Source organism: Protopterus annectens, chromosome 8.part1, assembly GCF_019279795.1.
Source record: "Protopterus annectens isolate FY-2018-M chromosome 8.part1, PAN1.0, whole genome shotgun sequence".
Classification (NCBI taxonomy): domain Eukaryota; kingdom Metazoa; phylum Chordata; order Ceratodontiformes; family Protopteridae; genus Protopterus; species Protopterus annectens.
The window spans coordinates 96977506-96996306 of NC_056742.1; the positions used below are offsets into that span (position 1 = coordinate 96977506).

At 36.8% G+C, this 18801-nt stretch overlaps 1 protein-coding gene across 2 annotated transcripts in view; it reads right to left on the reverse strand.

Annotated features, from left to right (window-relative positions):
• Positions 1 to 18801, reverse strand: part of CTU2 (cytosolic thiouridylase subunit 2) — a 753975-nt gene that overhangs the window by 542693 nt on the left and 192481 nt on the right. For both annotated transcript variants that reach the window (XM_044081705.1, XM_044081704.1), the window contains exon 8: positions 9848 to 9983. In XM_044081705.1, coding sequence (XP_043937640.1) covers positions 9848 to 9983 — 136 coding nt within the window. The remainder of the gene's footprint in view (positions 1 to 9847; positions 9984 to 18801) is intronic.

The following is an 18801-nucleotide window of genomic DNA, read 5'->3' on the forward strand; positions in this document are numbered from 1 at the left end:
TGGATGAAAACGCTTTGTATTGTGTGGCGTTTATGTGATTAAACCTGCTGCTGCTTACACCTACAGGCTCGTGTTTTATTATTACCTTCTGCTTCTTTGGGTGCCTGTTGTGGTTTTATTAATTTTTATTGATGTATGATCTAAAAGAGGTACTCAAGGATGTGTGTCATAGCTTTCAGTTAAAAGCACAAGCTCATGCTCATGTGAAACAGAATTTCTATCGAGTCTAGCAGAGTTATTATATCTTGTGGAATCTTATGTAAATTTTGTCCAAGTTCTTACTACAGAATTTGTATCTTTCATATGAAATATTTTAATTCCTTCAGAAATCTACATTCATTAGTTGTATTTCCCTCCTAGTTCACCTTGATACATTCTTACTACTACAAATCAAATTTCAAGTCCCCACCCATAAATAATATTTCTCCCACAATCTTATTAAGCTCCATAATAACAGCTTTTGATAGACTAGAAATGCATGCCAGCATAATCCTTCTCTGTTGCCAATAACTTCCTACTACCACAAATATACCATTATTATATTTTTCCCCTCTTATCTCTACTGAATCAATAACAAAAGCCAAAGGAAAAACAAAAATCGGCTAAAATAATCATAGAGACAGTTTAATATCCAAATGTACTGAACAGCGTTCTGGTTTCACAATAATGTCAAGCACAAACTGCAATGGTTACACATTTAAATAACTAATTAAATACATCAAATGATATATGTTAAACTCTATTTAAAACTTTAAAGAAATACAGCACTATTGGAGCAATCAGTATTAGTACTCCTCTTTTCCTTTGTCTCTAATATTCTACCAAATATTCTGAAATCATTTCTTTGCCAAATTCACAAGCTCATTTCTATCCAAGTATCTCTTTTGCAACATTACTATTTGCTTCTTACATTTCTTAATATAACTCAATACTCTCTGCTTTTTGGCTATACCTGTAGGGCTACTTACATTTCATGATAACTCAGACAGAGCAGCCCTTGTGAAAGGAAGCTATTACTCCCACCTACTGCATATAACAGTCCTTTTAAATGTACATTTCCCATGTTTGGCTTATCCTTTATATAATCACCTCTTTTGATCTCCATTTGAACCTGTCATATTTTTCAAGACCTTTTGCTTTAAAGAAAATGCTAAACACACTAAATACATTTCCCAGCTCTGCTCCTGTTTGAAATTAGAATAAGTAGATTTTATATGTTGAAAATATGCATTGTTTTTGTGCATCACTCCAGGCAGGAGCAGTTGCTACAAATTAATGGCTGCATCCACAAGAATTACCTGATCTAAAATCAAGGTTTTCCATGCTAAACGTCATGTTACAGCTTGTGTTCCCACTTACACTAACAGCTGCCATTTTCTTATCTCTATTCCTCTCTCAAATGTGAGAAACAGTTCACATGCTTTCAGTAAACATTCACAGTTAACAAAAACGTGCATAGGCTACATTTAAATAAGCAAATTAAACTGTGCACTGCTCTTTTAACTGCATTAAAAAGTATTAAGGCTCCTGGGGAGGTTACTACTAATTATTCACTCCCCACAATTTCAAGCTTTATTTTTTAATGAACCGTTGCCAATGTACCTTTAAATGTTATATTTCTCTCAGCAAAAAGTGCTCAGAACTCTCAGATTAATTGTGTGCACCTGCAGAAAGCTTGTCTCCAAGTAAAATCAGCAACGCGGAAAAACAGCTAACTTCTTTAGTCATATGAAATAGTCTTTCCCAAAAATTTTACTCAGAACACAATGTACAGACTTCCCCAGCCAACTGCCTGTACCTGCAGACTTCTTGTCTCCAACTGAGAGCATTTCCTAATATGAAAAAGGTAATAACTTTTCAGATGCAAGAAACATATTATTTTCATGCTTTTCATCACCTTATTTTATTTTCAAGACTAATGGCTTAAAAAGCTTGTTCATACCTTAAAGCCATGGCAAACTATCTAGATATCCACTCCTGTAAAAACAATGAAAATTATCTTAATTCTACATGTAACACTATAAATACACTTTTACATCTCACCCCTACCCAGCACAAGATCACATTACTATATTAAAATTAACTTACTTTTATCTTGTCTATATATTGTTACAAAGTAAAGACTGTACATCTTATAACTTGCTTGTTTTAATATCTTTAACAAAACTGCTAAGACTCCCCTACATAACATTTAACCTCTGACTGCATACTATACAAAACTGCTTTACAATATAATGAGCAATTTACATTATGTATTTTTTTATATTAATATTAATAAAAACAAAAGCTGTTTTACTTAAGAGTTACCTCATTTCCTTCAGTGTCCTTCTTAACACTAAAGACAAAGTGGGTTATATGCTTACAGTTCAACCTCCAGTTTTTAACAGTCAACAAAATTCCAGTTTCTCTCAGCCACTTTTTCTTGCAAAGCCACATTTCACATATCTATTCCTACATTCAATGGGACTGATGCTTTACAGTCTTCCCCATTTATTGACTTTCAGTGTTGCTCATTTTCTTCCTGATCATCTCCATTTCCTAACACCAGTCTATGGTGTAACTTTAAGCTACTCTTGATTAAACTAATCAATGTATGTGTTTCTTTCTCTCTCAAGCATTTTTCTTTGTAAGAGTGGAAAAGGATTCACTGGAAAAGTCTCTTTTGACAAGAAGAATGAGAAGCAGATTCCCAGTTTTGCTTGCTGGCTCACTTTGTTGTATAACCTTTATTTCTACCCTAGCCTGTTCTGCATCAAAAATGTCTGATTCCCCTAGAAAATTATTCCGAACAACTGGATACAGCAGACTGCATCTCACACCTGCCACTTGACATTCCCCGATTGCTGGGAAAAACACACTTTTCATCTAGCTGGCATACAGTGAATAATTTTCCATAAATACTCTGTTGTCTCCAATTTTAATACTTTTCCTTTTTCCCCCCACAACTGTATCGGTAGCAATTCTTTCTGTTGATAATAAATGCATCTTTACTAATAGGTGCTGGCTGCTTTCTCATGGTCAAGTTTAGAGCACGCGTGTGGCTACTCAAATAAGTCCTGCTGTGGAACTCGAGTCCATTTGCTAATATGTACCTTCATAAAATATATTCTATCCCTTCTAATTTTTCTGTTACAGAAGAAAAACTCAGGATTTCTCTGTGCATGCTGCCTGCTGACTCTGCTTGTTTCTGAAACAGTTATTTCTGAGAAGCCTTATTCTGAGCCAGACTTTTCTTCATTTCAACTTCTGATTTTTTTTGCAGTTTTGTACTATATATGGTTTCATCTCTTTTACAAGATTTTATTTACTCTGGTGCTAGTAGGGTGTATAACAGTTCTAACCTACAGCCTATAATAACCTTATTTCCAAAATTAAAATATCTGCCTGTTGTAGTCACTATAAAGTCCAATTCCATTATATCTTTCTTTCGTGAAAACAGAATTGGTACTTCCAATCATTATTTTACTCCTAAAATCCAAATAATTCTAATGCTCCATCTGAATTCAAAAAACCGTTCTATTGCTTTTTTTCAGAACACCTTGTGTTCAAATAAAATGTATTAACATAATGATGTAGCTTCTTTAACCAGTGTAATAGACCTCTATTACACGTTCACTGTGAATCAAACTTTCTTTTTCCTGTTTCACGTACAAATATTTCTTCACTCTTACTTATTCCTTGCTCTTTTTCAATAAACTCAGTTTATATTTCTTGTTCTACGTGTGAAATATCTTCTTCCCGATAATACACAATATATTCAAAAATGGTCTTTCCCACATTTACCAAAAACAAGCATGCAGTCCATTTTTCATACTCCACCTCTGGTCACACTCTTCACATATATATTTAAGACAAATATCTTCACTGCATACCCATTTCCCGACAAAATTAATACTGTTTAGGCTACTAATTAAAGTACTGCCTTATTCCACTGTTCATATGTTATGTTTGGAATATGCATTCTAACTTTTAAGACCATCAAATATTCACATCTTGAGTCCAAATGCTAAAAGCTTTTACAGTGTTGGGTAAAATACAAATTAAATTAAAATATTGTAGAAGAACAGTTTTAATTTCTCTTCATTCACAGTTTAATTTCTACGTTCTGAATATATATTTTTCCTTAATAAATTCCATTCTTATTATGGTAAAGTTAGACCAAGCCTTATCTCCCTTTCAGTTAAGGAAGTCACAGAAATGCTTTAAAAATCCACAGTCTCAAATGAGATGCCAAAAAAAGGACTGTCCCTAGGTGTGATACTGGCCATGCATCTTGGAGCACAACTCACTGCTTTCACTAATTTAAGGCCACAAAAAGTATCTATCAGAAACTTTGCCAAAACACACCATCATAAAATTGCAATATTCCTCTTTAAAGCCATTTTCGGAGGGTTTATATTGTTCCAGCAGCGGTCACATAGATTATTACTCTCTCAGCACATTTACTCTGCATTTCTCTATTGCTTTCTTCTTCCTGCTGTGCATATGCAAGTTCTGATGCATCCAAGGAGTACATCTTTTCTGTATGTCTTTACACTCTCATTTTGAACATCATCAGGTTCTTCTAGGACTTTGACCAAGTTCTACAGTATAACATATCCTTTATATTATACCATATTACAAATCAGATAATTAGTTAGTATGTCTCCTTCAGTTACAACAGTCACTTCTACCACACATGCCACCTCCAAGGTGATATTCTTCTAATTTCCTTCCTCATATGCCACAACTTTGCAAGTCTCCTCTCCTAATCACCTTAGAGAATAACAAGAAACAGTAGGGGAACTTGCATTGTGTTCTGGCCAAATTTCCATTAGTCAGGATGAAAATCCCCTTAGGTCTAGCCTCCCCTGAAAACAGGCCTCGTTTTACAGCACTCATTCAACAGTACTCATTCAATAAAAATATTTTTTTAGGTACCTGACACTTGTTAACTATCAGCTCTTTGAGATTTATGGGACTCTTCATTCCCTGCTTGGGGAGAGCTGTTCTAGTCTGTTTATTCCTGGGAGGGGAATGACAGCCAATTACAGAGGTTGTAACTCGGGCATTACTCAGGTCTTTGTAGTTAATGTTCTAACCACACTCCTTGTACAGGCTGTAAATGTCTGTATGTGTGTGTGACCCCAACAAACCATGACCCATTTTAAAGACTAGCATGCCTGCATGACCTCAGCTATATCAGTTGTTTAATCAAGGGGGTATGGCAAAACATGCACTGCACCCAAGTTCCTCCCTGGGATGGATGAGCTGAAATCAGCTGCTTAATCCTACCCCCACTCCCTGGATTTTCCAGCATTTGAGACATTAATCCAAATCTGGTAATCTGGATCGCAGTCAGAATTCCATCCCTCTATGTCTTGGAGTTGGGCCTATTTAACATAAAGTAAAAAGTAAATTAAATTACTTTTATTAAAAATAATAAAATTTAAAAAAAAAATCACATTATCTAACAGCATTATTACAACAATTTAATGAAATAATAAAGTACCCCTGCAAAAACCTAGCCTTTATAAAAAGCTTACAACATTAAAACTAATAGTTGAGCCCAAGTATATATGTTCACATGATACATTTTGGTACTTAATTTCTTTTCTCTGAAATAAACTGCCTAAATCTCCTTTTAAGGAGTATATTGTCTTTTAAGATAAGCATTGACAATTGTGTAAAAACCTAGGACTTTGTTTAAGGTACTGTTATACCTCTGATTTTTGTTACTTAATGAAATAATTTATTATCTGCATACCATGAGAAAACCACTATGTGGAACCAGTGGTAAGAAATTAAATTTGTTTCAGATAACATTTTTCAGTATGACTGTGTATGTTTTACATGGTATTATAACCAATTATGAGCAAAGGGACAAACATTGCACCGCATCCGCCTACATTAAAAACCACCACCCTAGTTAAACAATTCACATTACTGTTTACAAGAATTTATCTACCTAACTTTTATGATAATAAACACAAACAGGGTTACTTCAATCAAGAGTCTAAAAAAATCAAAGGATCACAAGCAGCTAATGAATTATTATTTTTTTATTTGTTCTTTTTTTTTTTTTTTTTATAATATGCTACTAAAACTAAATGTGAACAAATGGGAAAAGAGTGCCACAGCATCTGTCTACACCATGCCACAAACTATCAGCCCAGTTAAACAATTCATGTCACTACTTTTGAGAGTCACAACAGAACTTTCATGGTAATAAGCAAAATATCAGTACACTTCTAGAAAATCAATCGAATACATGCTTGATATTAAACCCCATGAAACTAAAATGTCTATTGAGTACCTGACAAATGTAGCTTATCACCACTCATTTAGGTTCATAGGCAAGTACTAAGCTAGCTGCCCTTGCAGGCCAATTTAAGCTTTGCCAATTTCCCTTTCTGTACGCTAATTAACCTGGCCCATTTAGAGATTGGCTTTACTCATCTCATGGTTAATAATTATACATTACCTCTAATTAGAATAAATGGGATCATACCTTAGGTAACTTGAGGGGACCCATGCAGGGATAAAGCATTTGGAAAATGCCTCTGACTATTACTAGCACAGGGAAAATTATAATTGAAATGCAGCACTAATAATAATAATAATTATTATTATTATTATTATTATTAAAATTCTAATTAGTTGTACAGGGTTAAATGGTACTAAGGAAATTATTCTTTTGAGACTGACTATAGAATAAAACTTGACAAACTAAAGCCTTACTACATTTAATGCTATTGGTGGGCAAAAAAAAAAAAAGCAACTGACAGAAAATGGAACTCAAAATCTAAACTCAATTAATTAGTTCATAGAGAAGTACTTGACTAGCTGCCCTTGCGGGCCATTTTAAGGCTAGCCAGTTTCCTTTTTTTGTGGTCAGAATAACCTATCCCAATTTGGTTATAGACTAGCCTTACCCATCCCATAGTTTGTAATTAGATATTATCCCTAATGAGAATACCTGGGACCATATCATAGATAATTTACGGGGAGCCATGCATGGGATAAAGCATCAAAGAGCTGCATCTGTCCATTAGTAGTAAGGAGGCAGTCCTGGGGTACATTTTCTGCTTCCCATCCACAGATCTAAGTTGCACTTGAAATGTGTGTGGGGAATCTGTTCCACAGCAGAGTTATCCTCTGTGAAATATACCTGAACCTCCAAACCATTCTGTTGATGTTGCAGAAGAGTTTTACATCCATACACACAGTATTTCTGATGCCATCTGATTTGCTGGTGTGCAGTAGATCCATCAGTACTGGGTCAGAGGATGCCTTGTATGCCAGACCCAGGTCACCTCTTCACAGTCTGTAGGACGCTGAGTATAGTGACAGGGGTTTGTCTGTCTATGTAGCACTTGTTGTTTAGGCCTTGTATCCTTTTAATAAGATATCTCTATGGGTGGTACAGTTGTTGTACGTGTAGGAACAGATACATGCCAGAGGGGGCATTATATACAAAGATTGACCTAATGAGGGCTAAGTAAAGTGAGACAATGACATCCCTAGATCTAGACACAATCACTTTGTTTACAAGCTGTGCAGTATATAAAGGACTTTCTTACAATAGACACATGTTGATCAAAAGTTAGGTCACCGTCCACATGCGTTCCCAAATCCCTAACAACTGGCTCATCTTTTAGGGGGATATTTTCAGTGTTTTAGGTCCCTGGGGTAGATGACTTCCAAAAGGATACAATAATGCATTTTTTTGGCATTTAGTTTCAGACCATGAGTTTGACAACAGTTACTTATTTGAGACAAACCTTTCTGCAGGATGGCTAAGTCATTAGGGGATTCAGTGACTGCTCCTAGCCTATAGTCATCTGCAGACTTACTCAGACAGAGCTCTTTGGTACTGGCTTTTACTTCAGAAAAGGAGATGCTAAACAGGAGAGGTCCCAGCACAGAACCGTAGGGGACTCTACTGATGACTGGTCTCTTCCTTTACTTTGATTATCTGCATCCTATCTGTGAGCCAGTTGTCAATCCTGTTAGTGCATTGTGGTATAGTCTCATTTTTTTTAGTATAGTCTCATTTTTTTTAGCTTTTCTACTATACCTGAGTGGGGAATTCAGTCAAAAGCATTGGCTAGGTCAAGGTATGCAGTGTGTACCTTTTTACTTCCATCTATTGCCTTTGTGACATTTTCAAAAAAATTCACCAGGATGAGTAAGCATGACCTGCTCTTGATGAATCCAAACTGAAATGGGTCTGGTGTTTCGTGTTTCCCAATGTCCTGATTGATTCATTCCATGATAAATCTTTCTATGGCTTTGCATATTAAGCTGATCAGACTTGTGGGTCTGTGAAAGCTGCTCCCTTAAGCAGGGAAATAACTACAGCTGCTCTCCATTCGCTTGGTAAAAAACCTGTATGGAGGCTAAGACTGAACAGTGTTGTTAGTGGTGTGGCTAAACTGTGTTTCAGGCTATTTTAAGATCCATCCAGGGAGACTGTTAGGACCCAGCGATGCAGTATTTTTAGCTTTCGATAGCACTCTTTGGACTTGGTCTTGTGTGACAACTGGAGATGAGGCAGTTTAAGGTATATCTTGAGGGACAGATAGAGGGAAGAGAGGTAAAGTCAGAGCTAAATTTACCCGGTAATTTACATGTTATATAAACATTCTAATTTATACTCCTTAATACTGTGTCACTTGTTTTATCATCTTTTTTGTAACTCTTCAGGGTTCAACAGATATCTTCTGCATTTAAATTCAACCAGTAAATATCCATTATGTTTAAAGAGAACAAATCAAACACTGCATTGATAGCACTAGTTATCTCAATACTGGTTTCTGTACAAACTGCTGTATATTATGAAAGGTGTACTTCTACTGCTTGGTTTATTTTCTAGACATTTCTCCAAAAAAATACATCTGTAATGGAAAAAGATTTCATCTTTTCATTACCACAGTTTCACTAATCACACTGACCTACTGGTCAGTGCTTAAGTGGAATTTGATTAGAAGACAACATTTGATATACATGTAAGTGTAGTCACTGAAAAGTGAATCATGTTTAAAATACAGCCTCAGTTACGATCCTAACATACGTTTACACCACTGTTTTCTTGGTCCCCTCTCAGCTGGCAAATGTAAAACACAGCAAAATCTACAAATTACATGATCATCTGCAAGTGGCACTGAGGACTAATATTCTGTATAAGAATTACAAGGGGCCAGGGTTTTAATTTCTTTAAGTACCTTTAGAGCACTCTATATACATTATTTCAAAGCCCTATCCCTGTTGAAGGGAGATCTATGCCTAGCATACAAGGCATTGTCGGACCCCACCCTGATGGACATCCTGTATATTCACAAAACAAACAGCACCAGAATTACCTGTTCTAAAGTCTTAAACCTTGCCTGTGATATAAACAGGACCTGCTTGACAGACATGCATGTATCCCAGAGACAGGCATGTATCGCAGAGACTACCACATCCATGTGAAGCAGAGCTCCTCCCTAAACCAATTCAAGAGTAACTTGAACAACTAGATGGTGAACAGGAAATTCATCCTTGGTTTAGCACCTACGTCACTAATGGACACAGGCAGCTAGTAAATAGTTCATCTTCCCTGCCCCTACATGTAAATGTTTCATCTCCCAAGGCCCTACTTACACTTAAGGGTTCTAAAACTTGGCAGAAATTTGGGATGCATGGCTAGGCTTAAAAAAGCCCCATTGGTCATTAGCCCAGTACACATCTATGAACTAAAACTGACAAATCGCAGAAATTAACATGATAAGGTTAAAAGGAAAGGAAAGGAAATTGATTTTAAGCTGAATGTAATAAAAGACTTGCTCAAATCATCCTACATGAAAAATAAAAGTTACAGTCTTACCGTGTCTGCAGCAAGGAAGGCTCCTCGACCCTGGCAGATGTTTGTCAATAATTTGACTGCTAGTCGAGTACAACTGTCTCCAAACATCACTTTAGAATACCCATGTGCCCTTGCTACATGAAGGATCAAATGATTTCTAGAACAGAAAGGAAATGTACTACTTTATACATCAAATAGTAATCTGAGTAGAACAAACAGATCTTGAAGAACTGCGGTTTCTGTAAAACAGCAGAGAGAAAAGAGAAGCAAAAATCTGCAGCATTTCAAGACGATTATTAATAAATAGTGTAATAACTATTCAACTGCTAATACAGCATAATATAATAAAAAATTGCTCATGCCTTCATTTATTTATCCGACAAGTGGATTTATTTGATTGATATGCAAGATCTTTTCTGGACATGACCACAGAATTTTTTTAACTTCCAATAGAATTATCTCTACTTTAACACAACCATATATCCAATTTTCTGGAACAACGACCATGTGCAAACAAAACTAGGTGCGATTCATGAACAAAATGACAATGCTTAAGATTGTACAAAAGATTTGCAGTTCATAAGCATGTAATGTATACTATGCATGGCTGCTTCATGCAGGATTACACAAAGCAAAACTGATGGTGAAACACAAAAACTACTGTGTAATGCAAAATATGATGACATACTTCGGAGACCCATTAACTGACAGCATAGGTTTATAAGATAATACTAGGCAAGTGGTCACAAAGACAAAATAAACTAACCTTTTTTTTACAGAGCAGGTCTTAAAAACTGTTTCAGCCAAATGGAACTCCACCCACCTCATATCAAAATCATTCAGCTCTCGGCAATAATGAAAACACTGAACCTTGCACAAGCGCAGATCCTGAAGTTCCCACCAAATATTCTTCAATGAACACCAGCTGCTATGAGACCTCATACACCTCATCCGTTCCATCACACAATATAATCACTCTCCGTCTCTCTCTCTCTCTCTCTCTCGCCATTCTTTCGCACTTGTATCAGCCCAACCCAGGCACACAGTTATCAATATTCCCATTCACTGTGTGAGTGCTTCACATCTCCAATACTGTATTTTTGTAAAAGTTTCCTTTAAAGTTTGTGTATTGCACAGTGCAACCACCAAAACATTAGATGTACATACTGTTTACAGTAATTCCGAACGAGTATGGCTGTCAAGCAGTTAGGCACTTTTTAACTTCAGAAGCAAGATATGATAGAGTACAGACAGATCTTACTTCTTTGTTAACTATGGTATTAGATAATAATGTTTTTATCTTTAAAGATAGTTATTTTTTGCAAAAGTTGGGCGTAGGTAAGGGCATTGCATGTGCCAATAGCTATGCCAACTTGACTATGTTTTTTTGGGGAAAATTTGTATATTTTTAAGAATGAGGCATTTGGAAAGAACACTGTCTTTTACAAGAGATTTGTGGACGACGTTTTTTTGTTGTGGGAGGGTGGTGAGCAAGGCCTGCTTGACTTTATTCAGTCTCTCAATGCTAGTACTGATGTTTTAAAATTTACGGCTAACTACTCCCTTTCTAACATAGAGTTTTTAGATGTTAACGTATTTAAAGACTTAGAAGGTAAATTTGGGACTAGACTGCATAAAAAATTGTGTTGGAAGAATAGTAAGCTTCACCGTTTGAATATGCACCCCCAGTAAGCTTCACCGTTTGAATATGCACCCCCAGTTTGTGTTCAAAAGTTCTATGAAAAGTCAGTTTTTAAGGGTCTCTAGGCTACATATGGAACCTGGGGAACTTATGAGGGCTTTTGAAGCCTTATAAAAAGAATTTATTGAGTGGGGTTATAGGACAGATGAAATTTCAGAAGTACATTGGAATGATAGTACAAGGGTAATGGACTCGAAGCTTAGGATCTCTGTTACGTATGCAAGTAACAGAGGAATTGTATGTGATATGATTAAACGCAACTAGCAAGTATTGCTGGTGGATGAAAAGACAGAGTGTGGTGGGTTGAGTCCCTCATTTGCTTTTAAGAATGGTCCTTCATTGAAGCAAAGGCTGTGTTATGGGGGAAGACCAAGATTAGTGAAGAATTCAGATAGAGTGGAGACGTTTCCATGTCAGGCATGCAAAGCTTCTCCATTTACTTCAAATAATTTTTTTATTCATCCTACTACTGGGGTTAAATATCAGGTACATTTTTATGCAGACTGTAGCACTGAGAATCTGGTCTATTTGGCTATGTGTAAAAAAATGCCCCTGTTTTTATGTGGGGATGACAAGTAGGAAATTGAAAGACAGAGTGCTTGAGCATGCAGGAGACATTAGAAGGGATGTCCCCACCAATGCATTAAACAAACACAACAAAACTTATGAAGGATATACTTTTGATTTTATGGTATTAAGTATCTTACACAAAAATGTTAGGGGAGGTAGGTAGCCTGTTAAATAAAACAGAATGCAAGGAGTTGAGGTGGATTTTAAAGTTGCAGGCTGATAAAGAGTTTGGTTTAAATGACATCGTCCCTTTAAAAGCTTATTTACGAACTAGGAAGTTGTTGCACTAATTGTTTTAAAACCGATTGGTTTATTGAAGTATGACTTGTGTATTTAAACAGTGCGTTTTAACTTGTGATATGGTCTGAAGAAGTGTTATACAAAAGCGCTTACCAGTTATTAAAGTGTTTTCAACAGCTTTGGTGGTCACTGTCTTTATCCTGTTCTACATTCAATGAACACCAGCTGCTATGAGACCTCATACACCTCATCCTTTCCATCACACAACAATATAATCACTCTCTGTCTCTCTCTTTCTCTCTCCATTCTTTCACACTTGTATCAGCCCAACCCAGGCATACAATTATCAATACCTCCATTCACTGTGTGAGTGCTTACACATCTCCAATACTGTATTTTTGTAAAAGTTTCCTTTAAAGTTTGCGTATTGCACAGTGCACCCACCAAAATACTCTTTGTATTAATTTGTAAGAAAATTTTGCTTTAATTTATGTATACTACAGTGCTACCTCCAAAACAGACTACTATAATTTTCATAAAACATTCACTTTGATACACATGTATTACAGTGCGGTCAATTCATTTTTGAACTATTAATATGCCCTGTTATAACCTCATAAATGTTTTTGCTTTAATACATGTTTTGTACATTGTCATAATAACTTTCCATATGTAACCATGGAGCTTTTCTACCTGGGCCTCTGCTGAAAAAGGGTTTTAATTCTCAGTTGAACTTTCCTGCTATACAAATGAAGATAAATACATAAAGGCATGTAATTACATAAGCATCCTTACTGATGCTTCATAGCTGCTACTATATCTCCAATTACCTATCACAAATACGATAAAGGAGAAGCACACTCACCCAGCAACGAGACACATACTTTATGTCTACATCGGTCACTTTACTTCTATGTGATCAGTTCTGGACCAGAAAATCAGTCAATGAACTACAGCCACCACATACTCAAATTCTGTAAAGCATTCCCAGTTTCTGCCCTTCCTTCTCACCACTGTTTCTTTTGTTTTTTTTTTCATACCTGTTATTATATATCCTTGGTTATTTTTGAATCACCAGTAAAAACTCCAAGGTACCCAAAGAAGGGAAATCCAGCCACAAAACGAATAAAAAACAGCTTTGTTCCAACAAACCTTGGTTCGTTGGAATAAAGCTGTTTTTTATTTGTTTTGTGGCTGGATTTCCCTTCTTTGGGTACCTTGGACTTTATACTGGTGATTGTTTGGTACCTTGGCATGCTTTTTTACATTTATTTTTGAATCACACCACTTGACCCATTTTGGGAGTCAGAGATACTGTAAAGAATGATTGATTTTGATTTCTCAGAGCTAACATTATCCATCTTTCATAATCACTAAAGTAACAACACCTACACCAAAATTTTTGTGGGAGGTTGAGTAAGAGACGCAGAAGGCAGGAGAAAAAAGACAATCTGAGCAAGTGATTTGAGAACTGTGAGCAGGGTACTTAATTGTTAACCTGTCTTCTGCCTTTATCACAGCATACTCAAGCATGTGACTCCTCTCAACACCGTATTTATTTCTGCAAAATGAGAGATGGTGGACTAGGGTTATGCTCATCCTAACTTCAAAAATGGTTAGGATGTTATGACATTAGTTGTCAAAATATGCTACTGCCATAATATTCACAGCTGCACAAAAACACACTGGAGTGGTCCACTGTTCTCCATCATCACTCTTATTTCTTTAAATCTTACCTACTGACATCCCTATCTAAAAATACTTTGTTAGTGGTTAACCTTTCCTTAACCTTCTTGCACTTTTTGCAAATGAATAAATCTATCAAATGCACCTGTTTTCCACATAATACTTTAATGTGTCTAGCAGTAAACATGTACAAATTTGTTCCTACTGGCAATGAATTATTGTGGCTATGTTTAAACATGCAGGTTGTAACTGTAATGCTCTTAATATTCCAGTACTGCTGTGGTATACAAAGGCCACCTCAGTAATTCTCAACCATCTTAACTAAGAAAAAAAATGCCATTTCCGTTGTAAACCTCAGCAATTTTGCCTGTATTACTGCTGAAAAGATATTAGGACAAATCAACCGACATAGTAAAGAAATAAAAACAGGGAAAAAATCCTCAGCAGTGTAGTGGACAAACATATCATTCATATTTGCAGCTAAGATATCACCTTCTGTATATGAACACAGGAAAAAATGGAGACAGCACAATTAGGAAGCCTATATTACATGGTAAAGCACTTCGGCAAACAGGATTCAATGCTAGTTGAGTGAAAAGTGATGCAATTCACAAAGAACCAGGAAACCAAAAAATGCATGTAACCAACTGAGTAGAGAAGATTCAGCAACTACAAGTAAACTGAAGCACACTACCCAAATTATAAGACCGGTCTAATGCTAGGATGTTCAAGTATCAAACAGAAAGGTACAGGTCATTTGCCTTTTGCATTTTGATGGCAGAAGGCAACAATAAAGCTAGCTGATCTGCTCCTTAAATCCAATTAACATTCTACTTCCCCTTATCATTTTTCTCTACATGTCCAGTGCCCTTCTAAATGCCTCTGTTTATTCCTTCTCCAGCATCTATACTAGTAAACCATTTTATGGTCTACAACTCATTTTCTCTCTGTTTAGAAGTACTTTCACTGAGACCCTGACAGCAGTTAGCTCCTACAACCTGCTGCCATTCAGCATTGTACTAGCGTCTCATTAGATAGCTGCGTTAGGCTGTCTACCATTAAAAAGACTGAATAAGAAAGAAAACAAAGTTATAATTTCTCATTATGTAGTTCTTAATTCAGATTATAATTTAACTGTTATTAAATTCCTTCAGTGTGCATTAACAAGTAGACAACTCATACTATGTCAGAACTGCACATTAGGTGCTATTTTTCTTGATGATGTGTACCAAGTGAGCAATAATGCATTGTAAAGTGAATGAGCAACATGATTCTGCAAGAAAAGAATTATGTTTTCTGCTCAATTACTCAATATCATTTTGCACACTAATGCAAAATGTACACGTGTGTGTAAATACACACACACACACACATATATATATATATATATATATATATATATATATATATTTAATATTTTGCTTACTGGGGAAGTCCGACTTGGAAGGAAGCCAATTTTCAGCTGAGGCTCGAGGAGACATACATGCACACGCACACATATATATATATATATATATATATATATATATATATATATGTGTGTGTACATAGATACACACACACACACACACACACACACACACACACACACACACACACACACACACACACACACACAGCAACTTGCTGCCTGAATGTAGTAAAAAGATGGTATGCTGGTATTGGCAAAGTGCAAAAGTCAAAAGGAAATATGCCAAACCAGCAAAGTCAGGAAGCAAATTTAATATCCAACAAAATCACAAAGGTAAAAGCATGCAAAACTTTCAGGTTAAAACAACCCTTTTTTAGTGCAATGAATTCATTGTACTGAAGAAAGGTTGTTTTAACCTGAAAGCTTTGCGTGCTTTTACCTTTGTGATTTTGTTGCATATTAAATTTGCTTCCTGATTTTGCTGGTTTGGCTTTTTTCGCTGTTAACCAGTGTTTGCTCAATTAATAAAGTGCACACATAATGCAGTATACCTTTCATGTGCATAGGGTCTCATTACAGGAAAATGTCTATGAATCATACAACGTATTTTGAGAAAGAGTTTAGGCAACCTGAAGATCTTCACAACACCACCGTTAAGAGAATTCACCAATCAGCTGAAGACAACCATGAACAACTAGCTGCTACCAATTGGCATTTAAGATACACAAATTAAGAACTTCAACAAAGGAAGCAAGTTATTGGGAGCAATAAATAGAGAGGAAAAGGTAATAGAAGAGGCTAAGAAGTAGTTTGGACTGCAGGTTGCACACTGCCTTTTCTACCATGGAAAGACAAGAGTACAGGCAAACAGAAACGGACATGGGAGAGTTACATGAAAGACCATTTCTGGTGGAGTTTTTTAGTTAATTCTAGAAAAGAAGTTGTGGTTAAAAAGGGATAATTATTATGGCATATAAAATACCGCATGGCAACTATAAGACTCAATCAATTAGAGGAAATTAAGAGAGATTGGGAAGAGATAATGGAAAGGCAATTTACGAAGGAACAATGAGAGGACACCTGCATGATTCCCAAGTATGCACCAAAACACCAAAGGTTTATTATTACTGCTTGGAAGAATTTCCATTGGGATTTTATACCCCAGGCAGACTTGCAATAATTTTTCCACAGCAGACAGCAAGTACTGCAAAAGTGATGAGATACAGAGAGGTGTTTGGGAATACAATAAATTGTCAGATTTAAAAAAAATCCCTACAGAGTACTTTACCAGAAATGTTGGAAGAGCAAAAGTGTGTGACTAATGAAATGATTTACTCTTTTAAGCTGGGGTATAGAATCCTAACTGCTCAAACAAAGTAAGGCTTTACTAAGTCTAATGCTATTGGCTGCCAATCAAGCAATTACTTGAAAATGGAAATAAAATCTAAACCAGCTGTAAATGAAGTACTGAATACTGTAAAGCAGCTAAAACAGCTGGAGGAAGGATCTTTAAGAAAAAGGGATACAGCAAGTTACACAGAAATAAACGGAATTCATTAGAACAAAACATGCAGAATAATGATCAGGAAAGAGGAGTAAGGTTTAATAGAAGGACAGAAACTGAACAATTTATGTAATGTTAGAGTGGATGATAACCATTAAAGAAAAACACGTATAATGCATGAAATTAAAAGTTATGTACTTACCATAACTTGGCATCTGTGTTGTTCAATTTCACTATGCATCACGAATGGGTCTTCGGATCAGTCCTCGGATCAGACTTGCCGTTTCTTCCAGACATACGATCCAAGCCTCAAACTCATCCCTCTCCCATAATGCCTCACTCTTCTTCAAACCCTCAGATCAAGTTTGCTGCCCCTTCCTAAACATAGTCAGAACCATAGTACTAGACAGACAATAATGGCCTGACATAGTCTAGAAGTGGAAACATTAGAGGGAAAACATATCGCTATTCCTTACATGGAAATTCGGGATAGCCACAAGTTGCAACTTTACAGTGGAAAAACTAGCTCCGTGCAGGAAAAGTAAGCTAAGAAACATAAGTATGTCTGAAGCAGAAAAGGGGTCAATAGTCCTCTGTGAAGCCCAAATGGAAAATCTCTTCCATTTACTACTATATACTTTCTTGGTGGAAGACGTCCAAGAAACAAGAATAATTTTTGAATTGGGGAAGCTGGCCTGGAATTTCGTAGAATCACTGGAAGTGCAGAAACCAAGCTGTTAGTTTCAGGGACCGGAGATTGTGAATCTGGCATTCTAACAGACAGGAAATCAGATCCTACCTGGGATCCAATATCCACGGAGGATATTTGCTGTGAGACTGCAGGAAGGGGAACCATACCTGGCAAGGCCAGTAATGGGCAATGAAGATTAGACTGGTCTTCAACCGGCTGGCTTTCTGTAGAACTTTGGGTATCAGGGGAATCAGAGGGTAAAGCAAAGAAGAGACCCGGGGCCAATTGTGGACTACAGCATCCTTGGGTGACTCCCCCAAAGGGAAATCAGAGCAAAGTACTTGCTGAACTTGTTGTTTAGAGGAGAGGTAAAAAGGTTACAGTAAGTAAGGCTGGCCCCAATGGCTGAATATTTGATTCGCTACTGACTGGTTCAGAAACCACTCATACAGACTTAAGATCAATCTGCTTAGTCTGTCTGCCAGAATGTTGGATTCCCCCAGGACGTGTGTTGCAATGAGAAAGCGGTTTGAAAAAATCTCTCATTCCCAAACCCTCATGGCCTCCCTGCACAAAGGGTGTAAATGAGTTCCCTCCTGCTTGTTGATGTACCAAACCACTGACATATTGTCTGTCAGAATTGCAACTGTCCCTAGAGGAAGGCAGTCTTGAAAGACTTGCAACGTGAGAAGGACCACCCTCATGTCTAGTACATTTATGTGCAATTTGGTCTCTATCATGGACCATACACCTTGGACCATCTTACCCTAGAAGTGCCTCCCACACCCCAACAGAGAGGCATCAGTGTTCACCGTGGCCACAGGAGGGGGAAGAATAGAAGGTCTTCTGAGATGGAGGTCATCTGTACGGATCCACAATTGTAGATGATGACTGCAAATCAGAGTTAGCCTGAGTGATGTTGACAATGAATGGCACCGAATAGTCCGTTGTACCACTAGGGTCTACTGGAGAACTCACATGAAGAACCTGGCTAGGGGTACTAGAAGAATGGCAGCTGACATGGATCCTAGGGCTATGAGGACCAGTCAAGCTGGAGGTGTCGGGGTGTCTACCAAAATCTTTGGGGGGGTAGGGGTGCTATCTCTGGGATTGTGTTCAACTGCGTCACTGTGAATTTGATATCGTGTACAGGAGCCATCTTGGATTTTGC